General features: G+C 37.0%; 1 protein-coding gene across 3 annotated transcripts in view; it reads left to right on the forward strand.

Annotated features, from left to right (window-relative positions):
* TRIP11 (thyroid hormone receptor interactor 11) overlaps positions 1-23,713 on the forward strand; it is a 67,526-nt gene that overhangs the window by 1,285 nt on the left and 42,528 nt on the right. The window contains exons 1-9 of one of the 3 annotated variants that reach the window (XM_082841845.1): positions 127-669; positions 4,747-4,808; positions 9,708-9,818; positions 12,793-13,071; positions 15,231-15,299; positions 17,141-17,306; positions 18,932-19,297; positions 22,024-22,064; positions 22,644-22,730. In XM_082841845.1, coding sequence (XP_082697971.1) covers positions 531-669; positions 4,747-4,808; positions 9,708-9,818; positions 12,793-13,071; positions 15,231-15,299; positions 17,141-17,306; positions 18,932-19,297; positions 22,024-22,064; positions 22,644-22,730 — 1,320 coding nt within the window. In that variant the 5' untranslated portion in view covers positions 127-530. Of the gene's footprint in view, positions 1-126; positions 670-4,746; positions 4,809-9,707; positions 9,819-12,792; positions 13,072-15,230; positions 15,300-17,140; positions 17,307-18,931; positions 19,298-22,023; positions 22,065-22,643; positions 22,731-23,713 lie in introns of those variants that run through there. The other 2 variants (XM_082841846.1, XM_082841847.1) reach the window with 2 other exon arrangements.

A 23,713-nucleotide genomic window follows, 5' to 3' on the forward strand; every position in this document is an offset into this window, starting at 1 on the left:
CCACCGCGGCCGCATTTGGTCCTCCTAGATCCCATGTTCCCTTGCGCCAAGGAGACGTCCGGCGGCTCCGCAGGGCCTTTCTACGCCATCGCAGGGCCTTTCTACGCCATCGCGGCGCCTCTCTATGGTCCATTGCCGCGTTCAAGGTGGGTGTCATGGCTGCCGGCGTTGAGTTGGCAGGAGTTGCCAACGGAACTGGGGAAAGTCACTAAAGCAGAGGAAGAAGTGGCCTAACCCGGACTGTGGGAAGTCGTGAGAATGAGCGGAGGCCCCGCGGGGGTGCCCATGTCACTGGAATTGGGCCCCTGGTAAAGTCCCAGGCCAGGCCTCTGCGTTTCTAGTCAGAGCCCGGCGGTTGGTGGGGGTCTCCGAAGCCGGCGTTGTCTAGGAACCCCTGTCTTATCAAATCCTGAGTGTTGTGATTTGGGCCAGTCCCCCGGAGACAGCGGTTCAAGGACATTTGGCGAGGTCGTCCGACGACGCTGGCCGCCTTTCTCGGAGCGGAGCAGGTTGTTCTCTAACCCGCAGCGATGTCGTCCTGGCTTGGGGGCCTCGGCTCCGGCTTGGGCCAGTCCCTGGGTCAAGTCGGGGGCAGCCTGGCTTCCCTCACTGGCCAGATTTCAAACTTCACGAAGGATATGCTGATGGAGGGCACGGAGGATGTGGAAGGTAACCGCTGGGGCGATGGGAGGGAGGGATTTACTGGGACCCTGGGAGCGTCCGTTTGGTCCCCAAGTCCATCTGTCACGAGACGCAGGCAGGTCCAGAGGAGTGTCACTCCTTTTGCCTCTTAACCGATTTTCTCTAGTGAGAGACCGTGGGGGTCGGGGGGTGGGGGAAGAGTTCTGGTTCTTCTCCTTTGAGTACCCAGGATAGTTCAGAGCTGTAGAAACTGCCCCTACGTCGCGTAGTTTATTTTTGTTTGGTTCATCCACGCCCACCTCTTCCTTTGCCCTTAACTTGGGGGCGGAACTGATTTTGATCCTCTTCCTTTATACTGACACAGTTTAAAAAATTATTTGTGTATGACACGTCACTTTTTGGGGGTTTTCTTTCTTCGATTTTCGTTAACAATTGAAGTAACTCATAATTAAGATATTTAGTGACTCTTACTCTTTCTCACTTGAATATATTGTTAGTGAAACATGGGTATGGTTTTCCTATTATTTTATAGTTTTGCTTATTCTGGTGACACATTACAGCGTTCCAGCTGAAAGTGTACTTTTGTGCCTAATTGCCCACTGCCTCCCCCCCACACCATATTTCTACAGTAGAACAAGTAAGATAACCCTGTTCTTTGGGTACCCTTAGCAAACTTCACTCATTTTTGAAGTCTTCATTTTGTTTTACTAATGAATAGTGACCCAGAGTTACATGGTAATCGTTGATTAAGTTAATTACTCCTTTGATTTCTTGATATTTCTTTCAGCAAGTAGTATTTAGATCAAAAGACTTTTTAAATTTAATTGTGAGTCTGCCTCCAGAGAGATAATGGGTGGTCTTTTGATGAGAGCAGTTTCTTTGGCAGTTTGTTGTAAATAAATTAGAATTCTGGTTTAATTTTTTAATACTGATTTAACTGAGTTTTCATGTTTATTTGGTTGAAATAGAGAACGATGGTTTGATTTAGAAAAATAGTATCTATATTTAGAATTTCTGTGGGGTCTACTTAGAAGGGAGGAAGATTGGGGAGCTGCCGAAATCCATTTAACTGCTTGGGGGTACATCAGGTGGGACAGGTTGGGGATGGGAGTTAAAGGGATTCTTCCTGTGTTCAGGAAAGGCTCATGTGACCCTGAGGGCAGTCAGAAGCAGAGAAGGGCTAGATAACATGGGAAATGCCAAGTCTCTCCTTGTTTCCTAGATAGGGGAAAACAGTTGACTGTTCCTTTGACCCTAAGCCAGAAAATAGGCACCCCGCCTCCAACTTGGATGTCCTACAGGCTTAAGGTAGAATTCAGTTTGTTCTTCCCACCAAATGTGCTCCTGTATTCTCAATTTTAATGGTTTCACCATCTACCCATTCTAAACTTGGAAATCTTTGTCACTTTGTTTTGCGACTTTCTTTTTGTTCTTCTACTTCCAATTAGTCACCAAATCTTGTTCATCCTGTGCCTGAATTGTTTGTATTTGTCCTTTCCTTATTATTCCTACTTCCTTACTTCAGATCCCCATTATCTCTCCCACACACTATTTCTCGTTCATGTCCTGTCACTTGTTTCTCCTTACATTACTCCATTTCCTGTTGTGTTGCCAATTACTTTTCTAAAAACAAATGTGCTTTAAAATCTCTTGACTCTGTTACTTACAGGATAAAATCCAAGCCTCTCAATTTTGGGAGACCAGAAACCTATCCTATCTGGGTTCAACCTACCTCTTCCAGTCTTACCTCTTGTTCTCTCCCCTTTTCTCCCAATAGCCGCATATATGCACATTCATATACACAAGCATGCTTACACCCAGAGCTTCTGCACAGGCAACGTTGTGAGGTACCTACACAGCTCCAGGCCTTTGCATGGAAAGCCCTTCCTTTCTACTTCCTCCACTACCCTCCTTTGCCTGGAAAACAGTTTTTCCTGTATGACCCTGTATGACCCTGTATGACTCACATGTCAGGTACCTGGTGAAACCATTCTCACTCCATGGCAGGCTGAGTTGTGTCTAACAGAACTTTGTGGATCTCTCTCTGACAGCTCTATTTCATTTATCCTTATATTACCAGTATGTGGTCCCTTCCTTGGTACATAGTAGATGCTCAATAAAAAATTTGCTGAGTGATTAAAAATCTGCTTTTATTGTTTTCCCTTTGCATTAAAATAGGACTTGCTTAACATCCAATTTATTGATTTTGTGACTCATTTAAAAATAGGGTCAGAGTGCAGTTCATTTATTCATTCAACAAGTATTTATTGAGTGTCTACCCTGTGCCAGCAGTGAACAAGAACCGTTCCAAAATAGCACTGTTGATACAACTTGAAAATTATCCATCTTTACAATATCAGAAAGTTGCTCTTTAACCAAACACTATATTGATTTAGGAGCTTGGGCTTTTAAATCAGACATGGATTGAAATTCCACTTCCATGTGTTACAAATTGTGGGATCTTTGGAAAATTATTAAATACTTAACCTTTAAAAAGCAGAGTGGTCTTATCTGTTAAATAGGGATAATTATACCTGTCATGAAGTTGGGAGGATTAAATGAAATCATGAGTGTAAAATGCATGGCACTGTGCCTAACAAATAGTAAGCATCAATAAATGATAGTTGTTATTTTTGTTTTCCCTCATTTAGGAAAACTTTTTTGGTCTGCATAACATCTCCCATTTATTCTTAAAAAGACCAGGATTTTGTGGGGGAGTCTCTGGGGGGAAAAGTCTTCATGACTTTTTTTTTTAATCCCTCTTTGAAACAACTGCTGCTTCTAACAATGACCTTCCTAAACAGATTAGATTATAATTTGTTCCCTTCTGAATAGCAATTAGACAATCCTGTCAGAGTTTCAAGCAAGATGTATAAACAACCACCCAAGCATCCCCACCTGATGATTTTCAAAAGAAGAAGAGTGGGTTTGTCACTGTTATTTATTGGATGCCACTTGTATTTTCTGTTGATTTAAACTAATTCAGAGAAATTATTTTTATAGTATTAAAGGGCTGTGAGTAATGAAGAATACTAGTACTTAGAAAAGAAATCTAGCTCTGTGGATGATGATTATCTGGCAGCATCAGCTGTGCCATTTTGGTACTGTGGGCCTTTGACTTTCCTTTTAAATGAAAATGTACAAAACAAGACTGAGCTCATTCACGTTTTAAATAACTTGTGTCCACGTTACTTGAAATAAGTGTTCTTTTGCTGCATTTTTATTCTTTGTTTGTAGGTCATTAATTTTTTGGTAGTACTGGGAGTAGAAAAAGGCCCTCTAAACCCCAGTTTCATAAGAGAAATACATCCTTGGGAATTCCGTGGTGGTCCAGTGGTTAGGACTTGGCGCTTTCATTGCCGAGGGCCTGGGTTCAATCCCTGGTCGGGGAACTAAGATCCCACAAGCCACACGGCACGGCCAAACCAAGAAAAAAAAAAGAAAAGAAATATGCCCTTAAAACCCCAGCTGCGTAAGTTTCATCAAAATTTATACTAAGCCAACAGAGAGAGATTAATTTTCCATAACAAAATTTTTTTTTAATTTATTTTATTTTTGGCTGCTTTGGGTCTTCGTTGCTGTGCGCTGGCTTTCTCTAGTTGCGGTGAGCGCGGGTTTCTCATTGCGGTGGCTTCTCTTGTTGCAGAGAACGGGCTCTAGGCTCACTTTTTCAATAGTTGTGGCTCGCGGGCTCTAGAGCTCAGGCTCAGTAGCTGTGGCACACGGGCTTAGTTGCTCTGCGGCATGTGGGATCTTCCCAGACCGGGGCTCGAACCCGTGTCCCCTGCATTGGCAGGCTGATTCTTAACCACTGCGCCACCAGGGAAGCCCCGTAACAAAATTTTAATGAACACTTCCATGGGGTAAAGGTAGATGCTCTAGGGTATAGAAGATAGGCAAAGAATGACTTACATGACGATAAAGAACATTTGTGACAATAGAAAGTTGTGATAACAATCAAGTGATGTTTGTCTTCTGAATTTGTTCTTAGATCAGCATACCATTCTGTTTAAAGCTCAGTGAAATATGCTTCCCTTAAAATGCCTGTTTACTTCACATGGTGTTGACTGAGTATATATTCAGTATATGCTGTTTCTTTTGTAGCAGAATTACCTAATGCTAGGAGAAAGGAAGTTGAAGCCATTCATACAATCTTAAGATCAGAGGTAAGGAAACGTTAAAGATTTAGATTTTTTTCTTTTTTGAAGCCATGAAAGTTATTCATACTTTATTTCAGTCCTCTCTTTTTAATGCACTTTTTCTCTCTTTCCCTTTATCTTAATTTTTTTTTTAAGCCCTGTCATCTTCATTTGATGAAGAATATATTTACATGTTACTGCACTTTGCTATTAAATATTCCCACCGCTGCTTCTGAATGCTGGAAGAAGGAAATCTGCCAAATTTAGAAAATAACATTGGCAAGTTTATCATTATCAAGGATTTACTATGTTTTATTAGTATGCTAAACTGCAGTAGTACATTTATTTAAGTATAATGTGAAGAATGCAATTCTGTTTAATCTAGAGCTTTTTAATCCCCTAACATTAAAAAATTGTGATATTTGTATACAGAGAATGTAGAATATAGGAGTAGCAAATTAATTTTACCATTTTTTTCATTATTAGTCAGTGCCTCATGGTAACTAGCTCTGGACATTGTACTTAATAGGGATGAGGAAATGTTGGAAAGGGTTCAAAGGAAAGCCATAAAGAAAATGAAAGGTTTTAAAGTGGGATCTGTTGTAAAGTACTAAAGACACCCAACTATTTAGCCTTTGGATAAGAACAGCAAGGGAACACTTAATAGTATTTCAGCAAACAGTATTCTTAGAGGACTGTGGTAAGCATGTTTTCCCTTGCTAAGCCCATAAAAGAGAAAATGGAATTTAAATATAAGAAAATACTTTCTGACTGAGCTCTGGTCTAGATTATCAAGGTCAGATTGTGGAATTTGAAAGTAGAGGGATCTCTCAAGAGGGACTATTGAAGTATTCTGCCTCAATAGAAGATGGCAATTTGGTGGCACTTAAGAGACCTTAGCTGTAATTACCTAATTAGTAGATACTTCAGTGACAGATGAATGTAATAGCTTCTTTCTTTGTAAGGCTGAGATAGGAAATCGTCCCTATAGTCCCTAGAGAAATCCTTGAGAAAGCACTCAGGATGGGCCCACCCAGGAAAATTAGATGGCAGAGATGTGTGTAATGGTATTAATTAAGCTAAATTTGCCAGTATACATTTGGGGGAGGGGGGAAGCAAATGGGGTTAACCTGCTTAATGAATGACTGCTCTGTACTGAGGTTGAGAAGAGAGATAGAAATCTTCTGTCCCTCTGTTGATTTCAACTCTAGTCTCTCTCCTAATTTTATCTTTGGACTGTGGCAAGTATGGTTCTAGTGTGCAAAAATATTTATTTTTGGTATAACACATCCCCAAATGAAAGCCAACTTCCTTGCTTGGTGCTTATTCAGAGTACCGTGAGCTACTCAAATACTGGGTTGGCCAAAAAGTTTGTTTGGGTTCCCAGACAAACTTTTTGGCCAACCCAATACTAGAGGAAAACAGACTATTGGACTTTCCAAAGACTTTATTTTCTAAGGTGATTTTGACTATACATGATTCTTGCCTTCTATCAGCACATAAGCACTTCATAAAAGTAATGCCTTATGTGACTGCAATAGGAGAAAGTGAACATATGATTGAAACCACTAGGAGATTACAATAGAAAATTCTATTTATTTAGAAAGTTTTAGTATAGACAGAGGGCAGTATGTTTTCTAGAGGAAATTAGATTTGCTTACAGATGTTAATATTTGAAATTGACTTAATTAGTTAAGTTTCCTCAGTTGCAACTAATGGCAACCAATCTAAGCTAATTTAACCATCTGTGCCAAGAAAAAGTCTTCACATTTACCATCTCGATCCAATGTACTTTTAATTTTTTTGTTTTAAGTTATTTTATAAAAAATTTACAGAAGTAAGAATAAAGTGATAGTGAAAAACTTTATTACAAATTTTAATAAGAACTTATATATAGCAAATTCAGACTTTTATTCCATGTGTTTCTGCTTTTGAAAGCATATATGCTCAGAATAGGCAATGTTCTTTGAATGCAGTTAACTGCTTATTAACTCTTTTTGTGAACTGGAATGTATCTTGTGAATACTGATTCCAGATTTCAATTACATCTCTAATAGATTTTAACCTATTATTACTTCTAGTTCTTCTTCCTGACTTGTGTCATTAAAACCAATACTTATGAAAACTTTGACGGCTTATGATTTTGTTAAATGCATGGCTGTTTGCTCCATAATTACAAAGCATTTTTATTCTTAGATTTATAAATACCAATTAGAGTGATCAGTCCACTGAGTTTTTTCATTTTTGTGTCATCTGTTTCCTCCTAGCCACCTGTGTATACACCTGCCTTCAGCATTTGTCCATGTAGGGACTGTATCAAGTAAATGCTGGTGTACAAATGTGTATAATGAAAGAATACTGTTACATATCCATTTAGTAAAGTGGCATGAATGGTTCAGGTTTTTGTCACAAAATATTGTGAGATAAAATCTTTTCTTATAGAATGACTAACTTCATGAGAACACCATATTTCCTTTTTGCTCTTAGAAATATGTTGTTCACTCCTCAGTTCTTGAGTTTGAGAAATTCATCTAGGATATTGTTATTCGAAGACTTGTCTGAGATTTTGCTCCTACATTCATTTTCACCATAACCATTAGACTCTAGAGTCTAATGCTGTTTTCTGTCTCTTTGCATTTATCTTCTCAGTTGTCTAATTGTGGAATATTTTCCTCTGTCAGTTTTCTTCTCTGTTGAAAAGTGAAAATTCTGAATTTTCAATTGTGTTCAATGAAAGTGAAAAAAAAAAAACCTCCCCCCAAAACAAACAAAAAAACCACTGCAAAGATGGTGTCTCCAGATTGGCTTTTTCCTTTTTAAAAGATGATGCAGTACTTTGGGTAATGCAGTCAGAAAACTGGTTATTTCACTGTTGCATCATTCTTCTAGGTGATTCCATCAGTTCTTCTGTTTTCTTAAGTCTTTTTTTTAACATAGTTGTAAATAATTGATGATTAATGATTAATTCTTAGGATGATAAAATAGCAAAACATTTCAAGATACAGAAAAAACAAGATCATTGTGACCTCATGATTATTCTTAGATTCATATTGTAAAAGGGCCCAATGTACCCTTATGGTAATTGCAAGATAGAATGAGTTTTAATCTTTTTTTTTTTAAAGTGTATTTTCTCTTTGTTTGTTGGAAGACTACTAGGAAAGAATAAATGTTTTAAATATCAGTCCTTAATACTACTCAAAAAAGAAACTCACAAACTAAAATTGGTTCCAGTAGACCTTGATGATATAACAAGGGTTAAGCACAATGGAATAATTTAAGGATATGAGTATCTCATGGATTCCAAGGCATAAATTTTAGCCAGTCTTTAGGAAAGGGCTTCAACCAGAACTGGATGCCATCAGGAATCCATCTGTCTCATTTTTATTCCTCTCTGTTCTTTGTGTGTGTTTATTCTTTTTTCCTTTCAGACCAGCCCCCTCTGCTTCATATTTCATATAATAGAAAATATGACCACGGACAACTCCTGGCATGTTTTGGGTCAGCCACATGAAGAGAATCTGTCCTTCATTTGCTTTATCAACCTGACCCTTACATGACTAGGGAGATGAGGAAAGACAACCAATTAGTTATTGGCCAAATTGAAAGTTTTCCAGTTCTAGTTATTCATCAGCGTTAAACAAGTAGCCTTAGGTATTTTTATGTGAAAAAGCCTAGAGTGGACTTTACGACTAGGTTTTGACTTTAGTATATTCTCTTGCTTCAGTTATGTATGGTATTTTCATGTGAACAGCTCACAGAAAATCGTGCAAATGCAGCCAGTACATTAGAAGGTAATTAGTTATGTGACCATTGATCCTGTTTCTTATTCATATTTCTGCAGGATAACCAAGGTCTGTTAGATTTCTGGAGATAGACTCCCAAAACTAGAGTTTGTGTGTGTGATAATTTTTCCTTTATTTTACACCATTGATTTTCTCTGGGAATTCATTTAATCTCCCTGGTTCATAATTTTCACATATGTTGATGTAAGAAATTCCTAGAATCTAAGAAGAAAACAGATGACATCCTCAAAGTGAAAAAGTCTTCACCTTCTAGCGGGAGCTTTCTTTCCCACCATGAATCTCCTTATTCTCAGTTATCATTGTTAAACTCTGCTTGCAGATACATTAGTAGAATTCTTAGTATATTATTATCTGTAATAATTTGTAAATTCCTTTTTGCAGAAAGTTTTAGTGTCCGTTTCTCTTGCTCCATTATACCCTTATTCATTCAAATGTCAAAGGATGATATTAGGTGAATAATTTAATACTTAGGTACATAAAATTTAAGTAATTTTTTCCAGCATCTTAAAACAAAAGACTGTGATGTCTAGATTCATTGAATTATATTTAGAGTATTTTTTTGTACTTCTAACTGTAGTTTTCCAAACTGAGTTCTATTAGTGGTTTTTAAAATGGATTTTTCAGAGGTGCCTCACTCAGGAGCCTAGGGTTCAGTCAGACAAGTAATGTCAGTTTTTGTCCTCCTACCTATACGTCAGCCATAAGTCTTTTTTAAAAAAGGTTTCTTTAAAAAACTTCTACTGTTCAGGGAGAAAACAAAAGTTTAAGCATGTACTCTAGGTCATTCATTTACCAGACACTTATTGCCTACTGTATGCTAGACACTGGGTGTACAAAGATGGCGGAAACACTGATCAGTGAGTTTTCCTTAGCAGAAAATCAAACTGATCAAGATTTTTAAAAAACTTTGGTTCAGAATTATGCATAATCTCTATAAACATGCTTATTGCACTTGTAACTTTAATTGAAATTGTGGTTTAAAGGTCAGAATTCTGAGACCTACTATAGTACATCTTTTTTGTGCATGAAGCAATATGTTTTTCATAATGCCCTGCACATAACTGTTACTAACATGTTTTACTTTTAGTCTTTTTGTTGAAAACACTTTTTTCGTTGCTTCTAGAATGAGAGACTCAAAAAACTTTGTACTGATCTGGAAGAGAAGCATGAAGCATCAGAGCTTCAAATAAAGCAGCAGTCTATGAGTTATCGAAATCAACTGCAACAGAAAGAGGTAAAGGTTATTACAGTTACTTCATGTTTACTTCACTGTAATGTATTTAGGATGGTTTCTAAGAGTTATAATATAAATCAAGCTCTGTTTAGATCCATGAAAATATCAAAAGGGTGTTGAAATTAGTAATTTCCAACTCAGTATGATATCACTAATTTAACAAGAACTCTGAAAGCTTTTACGTTTATATTACATAAACTAACCTTTGTGGAGTTTAATTTCTACTTTCCAAAAGAAGAAAAGTCTTTGTGTACAATATCTTCAGGCATTTGTTGCTTATAATTTCTGATTTTATGAAACTTATTTCTCATCTCTTTACCTAAATTTGTTTTAAATCATTGTGATTGTTAATAACATTTCTTTTTAAAAAAATGATTTTAACTACAAGTGTTAACATATGCTTACTAGTGTTTACTTGATTTTCCATGGAAAAACAGAATATTAGGTATTTTGTAGTTGACTTATACTGTTCTATAATTTTTCCCCCTTTAGTTTGATAGAAATGGTTATTTTGGAGGTAGCTTATCTTTCCTTTGCAGTTTTGATAATATTATATAATTTAACCAGTGTTACTACAAATCCTTAAAATAATAGACTATGTCCCTAATGTTTCATTCTGTCGTTGAATTCTCTTTAGTGTTTAGTATGTAAGTGGAATTCAGTAAATGATTCTGTGGAATTGAGCCACAGAATTTCTTGTTTAATTATCCAGATCACTGGGGTGTTCTTCAGTTTGTTGATTAAATGTTCATTTCTACCATCACTTTATATTTGGGTTTTTAAAATTTAGATGCATTGATTTCAAGTTCTTTTAGTGACATACTAAGATGAAAAATAAACCACATTGAAGATAAATATAAACATTTAAAGAAGAACTTAAATTTCCAATCTGTTTGGAATTGATTTCATAAAATACAATAAAAATGAATTACTACAAAAATAAAATGAATGTAAAAAAGCACAGTTACAAGTTCAAATTAAAGTTAAAAGCCCACTTTTTTTTTTGTAAAGATTCAAAAGATGTAAAATTACTCTGTCAACTTGCTTTATTTTTTTTAAACTTTATTTATTTGTTTATTTTTGGCTGCGTTGGGTCTGCGTTGCTGCGCGCAGCCTTTTCTCTGGTTGCGGCGAGCGGGGGCTACTCTTTGTTGAGGTGCGCGAGCTTCTTATTGCGGTGGCTTCTTTTGTTGGGAGTACGGGTTCTAGGTGCACAGGCTTCAGTAGTTGTGGCTCACAGGGCTCGAGCCCGTGTCTCCTGCCTTGGCAGGTGGATTCTTAACCACTGCGTCACCTGGGAAGCCCCTGTCAACTTGCTTTAAAAGTCTTTAAGCCTTACTCTTTCAGTTTCTTTACTTATCTTGTCATGGACTGGTAGCAAACATTCATGGCATTGGTCCACAGACCACACTTTGAGCAGCACTGATTTACAGATACTCCAATAGAGCAGTAGCTGAATCACCCAGGGGTTTACAGCTGAATCATAAAAAATACACATTGTTAGGTCCTCTAGGAGATTCTGATTTAGCGTACTGGGAAGGGGCTCTGGTATTGGTATTTTTTGAAAACCCCATAGCTGATTCTGATGCTTACATCCTAGTTGAAAAAACTGCTGTGGAATAATCTGGCATTTTATTTTCTACTTCACTATGGATATTAGAGGGCAAATTAAGAATTCAAGTTTAGGAATACGTCTTTGTTAGTAGAGTTTGTACTTTTTAACTCTACAACTTGATATAAATGTCTGTTGTATAATGAGAACTTTCTTTGCATTATAGCTACATTTGAAAAGAATTGTTGATTTCAGTACTTTTTACTAGACTGAAAGATAATATATACTTTAGATCTGCTATTTTCTGAATCTATTTGTTGCTCTCGTTGTGATGTTCATACTGCCCAGAGATGCAATTTGTCTCATGTCATTTATGGGAAAATAAAATTTGTACATTATTGTAAATCTCCATTAGAGAAGGGGCTCTGATACGAAAAAATGTCTGTTTACTATGACATTTAACATAATTGTATTTGGTTTTTGTTTGTCTAATTGCTTGACATTAGAAATACTGTTACTTGCTGACTGTCTCCTCAGTATCAAATTTTCCTCCGTTGTGGCAGGTTGTCTTTTGGACTAGCTTGAGTATTTTACAGAAAGCTTATTTCAGTTTTCTCTAGCTTGCTTTTATGTTTTGAGTAATCTTTTACTTGGAATGGATGTGGCATTATGGTAAGTCCTATTTTTATAACTTCTTTTGGACATTGACTTGGTATTGCAAGCCTTCAGTCAAAACTCTACTCGGGGTTTCACGGTTTTTATACTGTTGTCTCCCTGAATAGAGTCAGATTTTCACGGGCCTTTCTTTGCCAAGGCTAAAGCCAAGGCCTCTTTCAGTGCATGATTTCCTTCTAAGGCTAATGGGCTATTAATCATAGGCTTACTGTGAAGATCGGATTAATAAATCAAAGCTTCCTTCTAGCTGTGTTGTGTAGACCAGTACAGAGTTACCTGATTCATGGTGCATTTTAAGCGTAAATCCAGCCATACATAATCAGTTACCAAAGACTCTTCCAACAGGTGTTCTAAGGAAGCTTACAGTGCATAGACTGTTGCAGCTTTTATTTTCTCATCTCTTGAGGCTTGATAATCACAAACAGAACCCTAAGAAATTGCGTATATACTATACTACCTGGTATGTAGAAGGTGGTAAACTGATGTTTAACTGAGCATTTTATTGCTTTAGTTAATGTATGAGTGGAATTCTGTTGCTCATATTAATCGGAACATTATGCTCTATGGTAATCATGGTTTTGAAATAAAAATGTTATGTTGGGGTGTTATAGACAACTTGGATTCAGTTGATGGAGTACTGTCGTTGGGTAATCTTAAACTATTATAACTTTTAACATTATGAATGTATAAAAGGGTCACTATGGTTATTTTGAAGTACCTTCTCTAAAATATGGATTATAAATATAGGTAGAAATCAGCCATCTTAAAGCAAGACAGATTGCGCTGCAGGATCAGTTGCTGAAGCTACAGTCAGCTGCTCAGTCAGTGATTTCAGGAGCTGGTGGTGTACCAGCAACCGCTGCATCTCCTTCATTCAGTTACGGTTTAAGTCATCATGCTTCAGCGTTCCACGATGATGACATGGATTTTGGTGACATCATTTCATCACAACGAGAAATAAACAGATTGTCAAATGAAGTTTCAAGACTTGAGTCTGAAGTTGGCCACTGGAGGCATATTGCTCAGGTAGGTAGAATTTTCATGAGTTTTTGAAAACTGTGAGTGAGTAAAAGTAACGATGCTGTGTGTAGAAGTCTTGGTATCAGAAAGAACCCTGGACTAGGAAGTCAGAAACCTGTATTCTGATTCAGCCAGTGACATTTTTTTTTTTTTTTTTTTTTTTTTTTTTTTTTTTTGCGGGACGCGGGCCTCTCACTGCTGTGGCCTCTCCCGTTGCGGAGCACAGGCTCCAGACGTGCAGGCTCAGCGGCCATGGCTCACCGGCCCAGCCGCTCCGCGGCATCTTCCCGGACTGGGGCACAAACCTGTGTCCCCTGCATCGGCAGGCGGACGCTCAACCACTGCGCCACTAGGGAAGCCCCAGCCAGTGACTTTTTAAATGGTTTTAGTCAGGTCATCTTTCTCTCTCAGCCTCAGTTTCCCCTTCTGTACAATATTTGGAAGAAATTTCCAAAAAATTTAAAGCAAGAGAACCATGCTTTAAAATAAAATTAAAAGCTACAAGTCCAGCACTTAAAGGAGACAAAAATGGAGTTGCTGTGGTTGAACCAGCACCTCTTCCCCTGGAGTCCCTGAGACTTCTCTGGTGGAACCAAGACACCAGATTTGAAACTACTTGCTTAGATGTTGTCTGAGGTTCTTCTTTGCATTAATTATATGTAAAATGAAAAATCTGATAATTGGTATTATAAAACACATAAACTATTATGTGTTGTTTCTCACACATTAGAATAGAAATTAAGTCCTTCCTATTTTGGGCTGTAAACTTTCTTCCAAGGATCCCTTTTTTTGTCTTCTTTATCAGATTTTATTTATTACTGAGGTTGCCAATACACATGAGACCTGAAATAAACTGGAACATTGTTCATATAGACTTTATTCCATCAGTGTGGAGAAAAATAAAGTACATAAGTAAAGAGATTATTTTCTATCTTTTTGTGAGTGTAATCTTGTTGTGTAAAGGAGAAATCCTCCCAATTAAAATGACCTCCTGGGCTTCCCTGGTGGCGCAGTGGTTGAGAGTCCACCTGCTGATGCAGGGGCCGCGGGTTCGTGCCCCGGTCCGGGAAGATCCCACATGCCGCAGAGCGGCTGGGCCCGTGAATCATGGCCACTGAGCCTGCGCGTCCGGAGCCTGTGCTCCGCAACGGGAAAGGCCACAACAGTGAGAGGCCCACGTACCGCCAAAAAAAAAAAAAAAAAAGATCTCCTTTCTTGTTGAGCCAAGAAAAATATTCTGTGGTGTTTTCCTTCTTATTTTGTAAAAGTATTGTCTTCCCTAATTAGTTAACAAACTCTTGAATGGTATCTTGTATTTATTGTGTATTAGTCACTATTGGACTAGGTTCTTTAAAGGGTGCTTGGCAATCTTTAATAAGAATTTGGGAAATAAATGCCCCCCATTTTTTCTTACTTGTTTTTTAAATTTTTGTTAATTGAAGTATAGTTGATTTATAATAGTTTCAGGTGTACAACACAGTGATTCAGTATTTTTATAGATTACACTCTGTTTAAAGTTATTATAAAATATTGGGTGTATTCCCTGTGCAAATGCCCCTTTTTGAAAAAAACGTATCTTCTAATAAAGTTAGTTTCTGACTTTCTCTTTTTTTTTTTTTACATCTTTATTGGAGTATAATTGCTTTACAATGGTGTGTTAGTTTCTGCTTTGTAACAAAGTGAATCAGTTATACTTTACATATGTTCCCATATCTCTTCCCTCTTGCGTCTCCCTCCCTCCCACCCTCCCTATCCCACTCCTCTAGGTGGTCACAAAGCACCGAGCTGATCTCCCTGTGCTATGCCCTGTGCTATGTGGCTGCTTCCCACCAGCTATCTGTTTTACGTTTGGTAGTGTATATATGTCCATGCCACTCTCTCGCTTTGTCACAGCTTACCCTTCCCCCTCCCCATATCCTCAAGTCCATTCTCTAGTAGGTCTTTGTCTTTATTCCTGTCTTACCCCTAGGTTCTTCATGACATTTTTATTTTCTTAAATTCCATATATATGTGTTAGCATATGGTATTTGTCTTTCTCTTTCTGACTTACTTCACTCTGTATGACAGATTCTAGGTCTATCCACCTCATTACAAATAGCTCACTGACTTTCTCTTTTATAAGAAAATCAGTACAACTATTTTCTAATTGTGTTTTTCTGATCTAGACTTCTAAAGCACAAGGATCAGATAGCTCTGATCAAAGTGAAATCTGCAAACTACAAAATATCATTAAGGTAAGGTGGATTGTTGGAACAGTGGCTGTTATACATCTAAAATTTGCTTATTAAAAGTATAAGCCTCGGGGCTTCCCTGGTGGTGCAGTGGTTAGGAATCCGCCTGCCAGTGCAGGGGACACAGGTTCGGGCCCTGGTCCGGGAAGATCCCACATGCCACAGAGCAACTAAGCCCGTGTGCCACAACTGCTGAGCCTGGACTCTAGAGCCCTTGAGCCACAACTACTGAAGCCCATGCGCCTAGAGCCCATGCTCCGCAACAAGAGAAGCCACCACAATGAGAAGCCTGTGCACCTCAACAAAGAGTAGCCCCCGCTCGCTGCAACTAGAGAAAGGCCACGTGCAGCAACAAAGACCCAACACAGCCAAAAATAAATAAATTAAATAAATAAATTTTTAAAAAGTATAAGCCTAAATTAATAAAAGGCTCAGTTATAAAAGTATTTTATAGATTATGATATTCACTTTTTTTGCTGTTTTTATATCTTCTCCATTTTTTATGGCACCTTAAGTATATAATAATATCTCTCTTTCCAAAATCATTTGGTTTTGAATATTGATTAGGTAGTTTATATTTCATAAGTTTCTATCTTCTATTGTATCTCATAAAACAGTCTTTATTAAAACAATTCTAGGGTCACTGAAATATCAAGATACTGACAAAATACAATGTTAATATTATTTATTGTAAACAATTATTTTCCCTTCATGGTGGAATTTTGCTAGTTTGTGTCAGTTATTTCCTTCCAGAGAAGTCTCAGTTACATATACTTAGCACGGCAGTGAATTGTTTTTAGTATGTAAATTATTGTTATGTTAGAATTTTTTGGTTTTTGGTTTTATTTTTATTACAATACCAGTGTGGATGGGTTCCTCATTCAGACCTGGCTTTGAATCCTGGCTGTACTAGTTACCAGCTGTGCTGCTTTGTGCGAGTTACTTAACCTTTACAAGCTTCTGTTTATCATCAGTGAAGTAGATATCATAATACCTCTCTTGTAGGATTGTTTTTGAGGTTTAAATGTAAACTTCCTTGTCAAGCATAACTAAGTGTGTAGGACTAAAGAATAACTTTATTTCTCTTCTCAGGAAATAGAAGCTAATTTATTGATTAGGATTCTTGGCTACAAGCAACAAAAACGGTCTCTGGCTAAGTAAAGCATAAGAGGGTTTATTAGAAGGAGCCAGGTACTCTGTCCACAGGATTGAAGGAAAAATTGAGCATTTTGGCCTCAGGAAGGGTAGAAATTAGACCAGCATCAGAGATCTAGGTAGCGGGACACAGTGGATAGGCTCTCCAGGGTGCAGCTATTATAATGCTTCTGGTCTAACCAGTTTCCCTCTTTGAAAGACGCAGCTGAATATCCAGGTTCCTAGGAGAGAGATAGTGGTCTCAACTTGGGTAGCGAGACACCTTGGTTGACAGTTTAGGGGTCCTATCAAAACTGAGAGAAGGAAAGACTGAGCAAAAAGATAGGTATAATAGGACAACAGGAACAGATTGGCCAGAAGGTGGACACTGATATTGGTGGAATATGTCATTAGCAGAAGTTCATGGTCACAGATACTAAAGAGAAAAAGATATTTTTGCTTGCATTTTGTTTCAGTTGTTTATTGCTGGTGTTCCCTCATTAAAAGTAGAAAAATTGCTTTTAAGGCCCAAGAAAGGAAAGGGTGGGGTCTTTTAGAATTGTCCAGATTTGGGGCCTGTACTTAAATTTTTTCAGCCTGAGTATGTTCAGAGAATTATTTTTAATAATATGGACTTTTGGACAACAATGAAATAGTTTAGTTAAATTCATTTATTTTAAATATGGTTAACTTCGTTTTTATTTTTTAAGGAACTTAAACAGAACCGAAGTCAGGAAATTGACAACCATCAACATGAAATGTCAGTATTGCAGAATGCACATCAACAGAAATTGACAGAAATAACTCGTCGGCATCGAGAAGAATTAAGTGACTATGAAGAACGGATTGAAGAACTGGAAAATCTGTTACAAGAAGGTTATTAATTTTGTTAGTTTAGTGTATTAAATGACATAATTAAATGATAGACTTAGCTGATGTAAACTTGGTCAAAGTTCTAAGGAATGAGTAAATGACTGGTTCTGCTCATCTGCCAGAAATTTACAGCGGCACCACTATTGTCAAGATTCTGCAAAAATGGAAAAGTCCTTTTACCTTTGTGGTAAATAGTTATAATACAGAGATCTCTTTGCATTGTTTGGTGTGTTTTTACTTTATTTCAAACTCAGATACAAAGGCTTCTTAGTATTTGATTCAAGTAATATCTTTCCTTAACTATTTATTTAAAAATGTTTTGTGTATTACGGTAATTTAACTTTTTTTAAAAAAAGACTTTATTTTTTTAGAGCAGTTTTAAATTTATAACAAAATTGAGGAGGTACAGAGATCTCCCTTATACCCCATTCCCCCACATGCATAGCCTCCCCCACTATCTACATCACTCATCAGAATAGTACATTTTTTTACCAAGGCACATCATAGTCACCCAAAGTCCATATTTATCTCAGAGTTTACGTTTAGTGTTGTACATTCTATGGATTTGGACAAATGTATATCATCATAATATCATACAGAGTATTTTCACTGCCCGAAAAAACCCTCTGTGCTCTGCCTATTCATTCCCCCCATCCCACCCTTAAAACCACTGATCTTTTTATTATCTTCATTGTTTTGCCTTTTCCAAAATTGTCATATACTTGGAACCATATAGTATGTAGCCTTTTCAGATGGACTTCTTTCACTTAGTAATATGCATTCAAGTTTCCTCCATGTTTTTTTTTAATTTATTTTTTATTGAGGTGTAGTTTTTTTTTTTTAATATTTATTTATTTTAGCTTAGTTGCACACACGGGATCTTTGTTGCAGCATGTGGACTCCTTAGTTGCGGCATGTGGGCTTCTTAGTTGCAGCATGCATGTGGGATCTAGTTCCCCAACCAGGGATCGAACCTGGGCTCCCTGCATTAGGAGCACGGAGTCTTACCCACTGGCCACCAGGGAAGTCCCTATTGAGGTGTAGTTGATGTACAATATTATATAAGTTTCAGGTGTACACTTCCTCCATGTTTTTTCATGGCTTGATAGCTCATTTCTTTTTAAGCGCTGAATAATATTCCATTGTTTGGATGTGCCACAGTTTTTTTATCCATTCACCTACTGAAGGACATCTCAGTTGTTTCCAAGTTTTGGCAATTATGAATAAAGCTGCTATAAACATTCTTGTTCAGGTTTTTGTGTGGATTTGCTTCCTGCTCCTTTGGGTAAATACTAAGCAGTATGATTGCTGGATCATATGATAAGAGTATCATATTTGTTAATTTTGAAAGAAATCATTAAACTCTTCCAAACTGGCTGTATCATTTTGCATTCCCACCAGCAGTGAATGAAAGTTCCTGTTGCTCCACCTCCTTACCAGCATTTGGTGGTGTTAGTGTCTGGATTTTGGACATTCTAATGAGTAGTTTTATCTCACTGTTATTTTAGCTTTTCTTTTTAAGCCTTCCAAGTTCTGAAGTCTGTTAAATCTTCAGTTGTATACAGCAGGCTATTTGTCTCTTGGTACTTGACATTTGATGTGTCCCTGATTTTATGTTTATGTTCTAGGTGGCTCAGGAATTGCAGTAACTGATCACTCTAAAATCCATGAGATGCAAAAAACTATTCAAGTTCTACAAGCTGAAAAAGTAGAGTCTACAAAAAAAATTGAAGAACTTGAGAATAAAATAAAAGGCATAAATAAAAAATTATCTTCTGCAGAAAATGACAGAGGTGTTTTGAAGAAGGAACAAGAACGACTAAGTGTGGAAAACAGACAATTACTTGAAGAATGTGAAAGCTTGAAACTGGAATGTAGTAAATTGCAGCCTTATGCTGCGAAGCAAAGTGATACTGTGACAGAAAAGGAAATAATTCTTCCACACAGTTCTTCAGTAGAAGAAGAAGTGTTCAGATTGCAACAAGCACTGTCTGGTATAAAATGTTTGGAACTTATTTCTGATTGGTGTTTCATTTCATACTAGTTGTTTTCAGAGACAAACACTTGAATAATTGAACACTATGGAAATGACTATGTGGAATTTGAATAGAATTGCTTGCTTTGGATTCAGTGCCATAATTAATAGATCACAAATAGGATATTTCTACTAAAAGGGTTAAGAATCGGCTAGGTTTCTTTCAGCCTCCCTTCTTCATCCTTTAAGTATTTACATGGAACTCATTGACTTAGGAGGCTATGTAGATTTCTGAGAAATGTTTATGTAAACATTTGTTGGGAGGAGGTTACCAAGTACTTCCTGTAACTCGTTAGGGCCCAGACCCTCCAGTTAGAGAATGCAGTCTATCTTCTTCAAAAGTCTATATTACCTTTCAAAATGATCTGTACCTAAGCAGACCTAAGAATAATAAGAGCCGTAGGTCTTCCACCACTTACTGTGCTCAAGATGATATTTAGTTACCGTACCAGTGGTGTAGCTTACAAAAAAAAAATATTGAATGAAATAGGCCTAACACCAGCATTTATTTATGCCAGGAAAACATAATGGGAGCTCTTCCACTGAAAAGATGCATTTTATTTTTCACTCTGTCCTCTTCTCACAATATGAACTTTCACTTTATGAACTCATTCCTGCTCTAGAGGTTTCTAGCCCTTATGTGCTTGTGATACCCCCTGCCTGCCCCTTCTGTGTTCCTTACTTAGTTGTTTATCGTGAGCTCCTGACCTGGAGTAAATTTAGAGTTAGGTTCAAAGTAGAGTGACCCTCTTCCTCCCCTCTTCCTTTCCCTACCTTGGTGATTGGTAGCATTTACCACTCTCCCAAAACAGAAAACTTGAAGTTATCACCTTGCAAGTCCTATAGGTTCTATTTCCTTGACTTCTCTCTGGCTCAGTGCTATTTCAGGATTGTGTCCCAGAGGAGCTCTAGGGTTTCTCATAGGTGCCTCAGTCTTGGCACTGCCATGAAGACAAAGGGAAGGCTGTGTGGTGGGGTTCTGGATGACTTTGTCATTTGACTTCAGAGTAGCTCTGTTCTTCTCAAAATAAATTTATTTTCTTAATATATTGGGTGATCCATATGAGTTGATTTGCTTTAAAAACAAACCTGCTGCCCTAGTCCTTCCCCTTTTCTCCATTTCCACTGCCACTGAATAACTTCAGCCAATTATAATTTCTTTTTGCCTGTTTAACTATAGCAGTCTCTTAGTAGAGCAGAATAGCATAGTGGTTAAGAACATGACTAGGTTGAAATCCAACTCCAGCACTAACTAACTGACCTTGGACAGTTAACATCCCTATACTTTGGGTTTTTCATCTCTATGGTTGGGATAATAATACTATCTCATTCGTGGTTGTAGTAGTAGGATTTTATGAGTTACTAGCTGCAAAGTTCTCTCTAGAACAGTGTCTAGCCCATAATAAGCATTATAAAAGTGTTACCTATTATTCTCTGGTGTCCATGATTCCTTCTTCAATCAATATGTTTTCTTTCTGCAGCCAGAATGATTTTTCAGAAATGTAAAGCAGGTCACTTCCCTGATTTTAGTACTTTGTGGCTCCCTGTGGATTTCAGGATACAGTCTAAACATCTTAGTTGGACATACGGTGTCTTTCATGATCTGGTCTCTGTCTACCTCTGCAGTTTCAACTCTTCCCATTTTCCTAACATTCTAAGCTTTAGCCGTGTTGAACTTTCTCTATAGCTCCTTAAAGCCAGCAATGTTGTCTCTAAGCTCTGTTGCCTTTGCATTTGTTGCTTTTTCTGTGTGGAGTGTCTCTGTTTTTTCCCCCCACTAACTCTTAGTATATTAAGCTTCAATAGAGGTGTTGCATCCACCGGGAGGTACCTAGCACTGCTGCTTCCCTGACCCCATTCACCCCACTCCCCCGGCCCTCCTAGTTTGGATGAGTTGTTTGGCCCTTTTGCTCTGGTAGCACCTGTGCTCCCTATATCACACTGTACTGTTCTCATGTGCTTCCTTTTTTATCTTCCCCTCTAAATTGTAAGCTTCTTGAGAGCAAGCATGGACTAAATTTTTCCATCTTGTTTAGCAACTCACAATATTTCTTGAGTGAACATTGAATGAATTACTTCAGCTGAACTCATGGTATTTTGTCTTTGTGTTCTTCTTCTAGAACTACTTCTATTTGTGGATCTATCTCTAATACCAGATTGAATGGTCTTTTTATTAGTAGTCATGTCTAAGTCACTTTAGAAAATTGAGAGATTATTTTATTATTGTGGTATAACATACATATAGCATATTGGGGTATAACATACCAATATGTGGTATAACATATTGTGGTATAATATACATTGTTTTTTCTTTTTTCTAATCTTAGTCCTTATACTATTTCCTGATACACAGACTAATCAGCTCATTTTGAAATGCAGTTGTTGTTAATGTTTTTATCCAGGCAAGAACTTATGACTCATCCAGAATACAGTTATACATTCTTTCTTATACTAGTCCATAGAATTGGATTTTAACATAGTTTCTGACTGACATTTATATTATGACTTCTTCAGTATAGTCAAAATAGAAATACAAAATAGCAAAAATACGTTTCACTGTTAGGGCTTGCTAATTATGCTTATAAATAACATTTTAATTGGATTTCATTTGTGAATTTAGTATAGGAGATAATTACTAAGTTATTTTAAAGAATTTTAATGTCAGATCCATTGTTGTTTTTACAGATGCTGAAAATGAAATAAAGAGACTGAGTAATTTAAACCAGGTAAACTAATTTTTAAGAGAGAAAGCTTTTGTCTTCGGTTTACCAAGAAAAAGGATTTTGGTTATTTATAATTACTTATTTTGTGTTTTTTACAATTCGTGTGAACTTATCCAAGGAACTTTCATCTTAGTAATTTTATGTTTGCTGATTAGTAACAGAATCTTTTTGCATCATAAATTGATATAGTTTTAAAAGTACATAATTGAAAAATGCAAGTATATTTCTTTGAAGGTTAATTTGACAAATGATACGTATGTGTAGACAGTGGAAGCAGATCCTCTACCAAAGTGAGGAATGCATTTTGATTTCCCTTAAAGAATTCAAGGAGTTTCTTTTTTTATTTTTTAAATGATTACAAGTTATTTTGTAAATATATTTACATATTTTTTCAAATATAATAAAGAAATCCTCTTTAAGAATGTCTATAAAATGATTGTTTTTAGATGGTCCAGTGTTTTATGCTTATAATTTTTATATATCACTGAAGAGTAGAAATGCACAATTGTATAGCTTGCCTGCTTTTTTGTAAACTTTAAATTTCTTGTTATTTGAAAACACAGTGTTTTAACATTTTTATAGGATAACAATCTTGCTGAAGACAATCTGAAACTTAAAACACATGTCCAAGTTTTAGAAAAAGAGAATTCATTACTGAATCAAGAAAAGGTGGGTACAATAAATATGGAGGCAGAATTAAAATTGTAGGTCATAGCTAAGGGCCAGTTTATATCAAAATGGAATATTTATTTCTTGAGAGTCCTGAGGATAAAGCTGATCTCATTGATGCTGGTCAGGCCAGGTTGAAGTACTTGGGCAAGGTTCAGAGTATGAGAGGCTGGGCAGAGTTTACGTTTAAAGATAAGCCAGTAGGCATACAGATATGAGCAGAAAAGATAGGTAGTAGCTCTGTTTTGGTTTCAGATGAGGTCCTATCAGCAGCAACATACACAGGTGGGTCGGGAGTCTGGAGTGGCATACTGTAGTAACTATGCACTACTTATATGCCCCAGAATATGTCTGGTGTAATGGACAGGAATTTCTTAATGGTGAGAGGTAAAGAGGGACATTCTCAGTGGTAGAAATATGTATACTAGTAGCAAGGATGGAATAAGATTCTGTAATGCAATGTTGGAAATGGGGAAAGGTATTTTTATGTTTGTACCATTTAGGGGGTAAGTCCTTGGTTAAGGCAGCTTCTTAAATATAGAACAGTTGTAAGCTGGTGTTATTTATTATTATTACAGGCCAGTGTCTCAACTCAATTTAAAATCTTAATTTTTAAAAAAGTAACACATATTTCCTGATGTATATATTCAGTAATGCATCCTGAAAAACTTCAGACAGTACAAATATAGTATCCTTCACACTTCTGTTGGTTGGTCTCTTCCTCAGACATGTTCTTGCTTACCAGTTTCTTGTGTATCTTTCCAGACTATATCTATGCATATATAATTTTATATATATAAATATCTTTAAAAAATACAAATATTAGCATACTATATATACTGTTCATACATACCTTAATATTATATTTTCAGTATCCTTGCACATTAGTATAGAGGCAGTGTTTCTCAAAGGGGCACTATTGGCATTCAGGTGGGAGAATTCTTAGTTGTGTGCTCTGCATTGTAGGTTCCTTGCCCCACTTT

Source organism: Leucopleurus acutus, assembly GCF_964270905.1.
Source record: "Leucopleurus acutus genome assembly, chromosome: 1".
NCBI classification, from domain to species: Eukaryota; Metazoa; Chordata; class Mammalia; order Artiodactyla; family Delphinidae; genus Leucopleurus; species Leucopleurus acutus.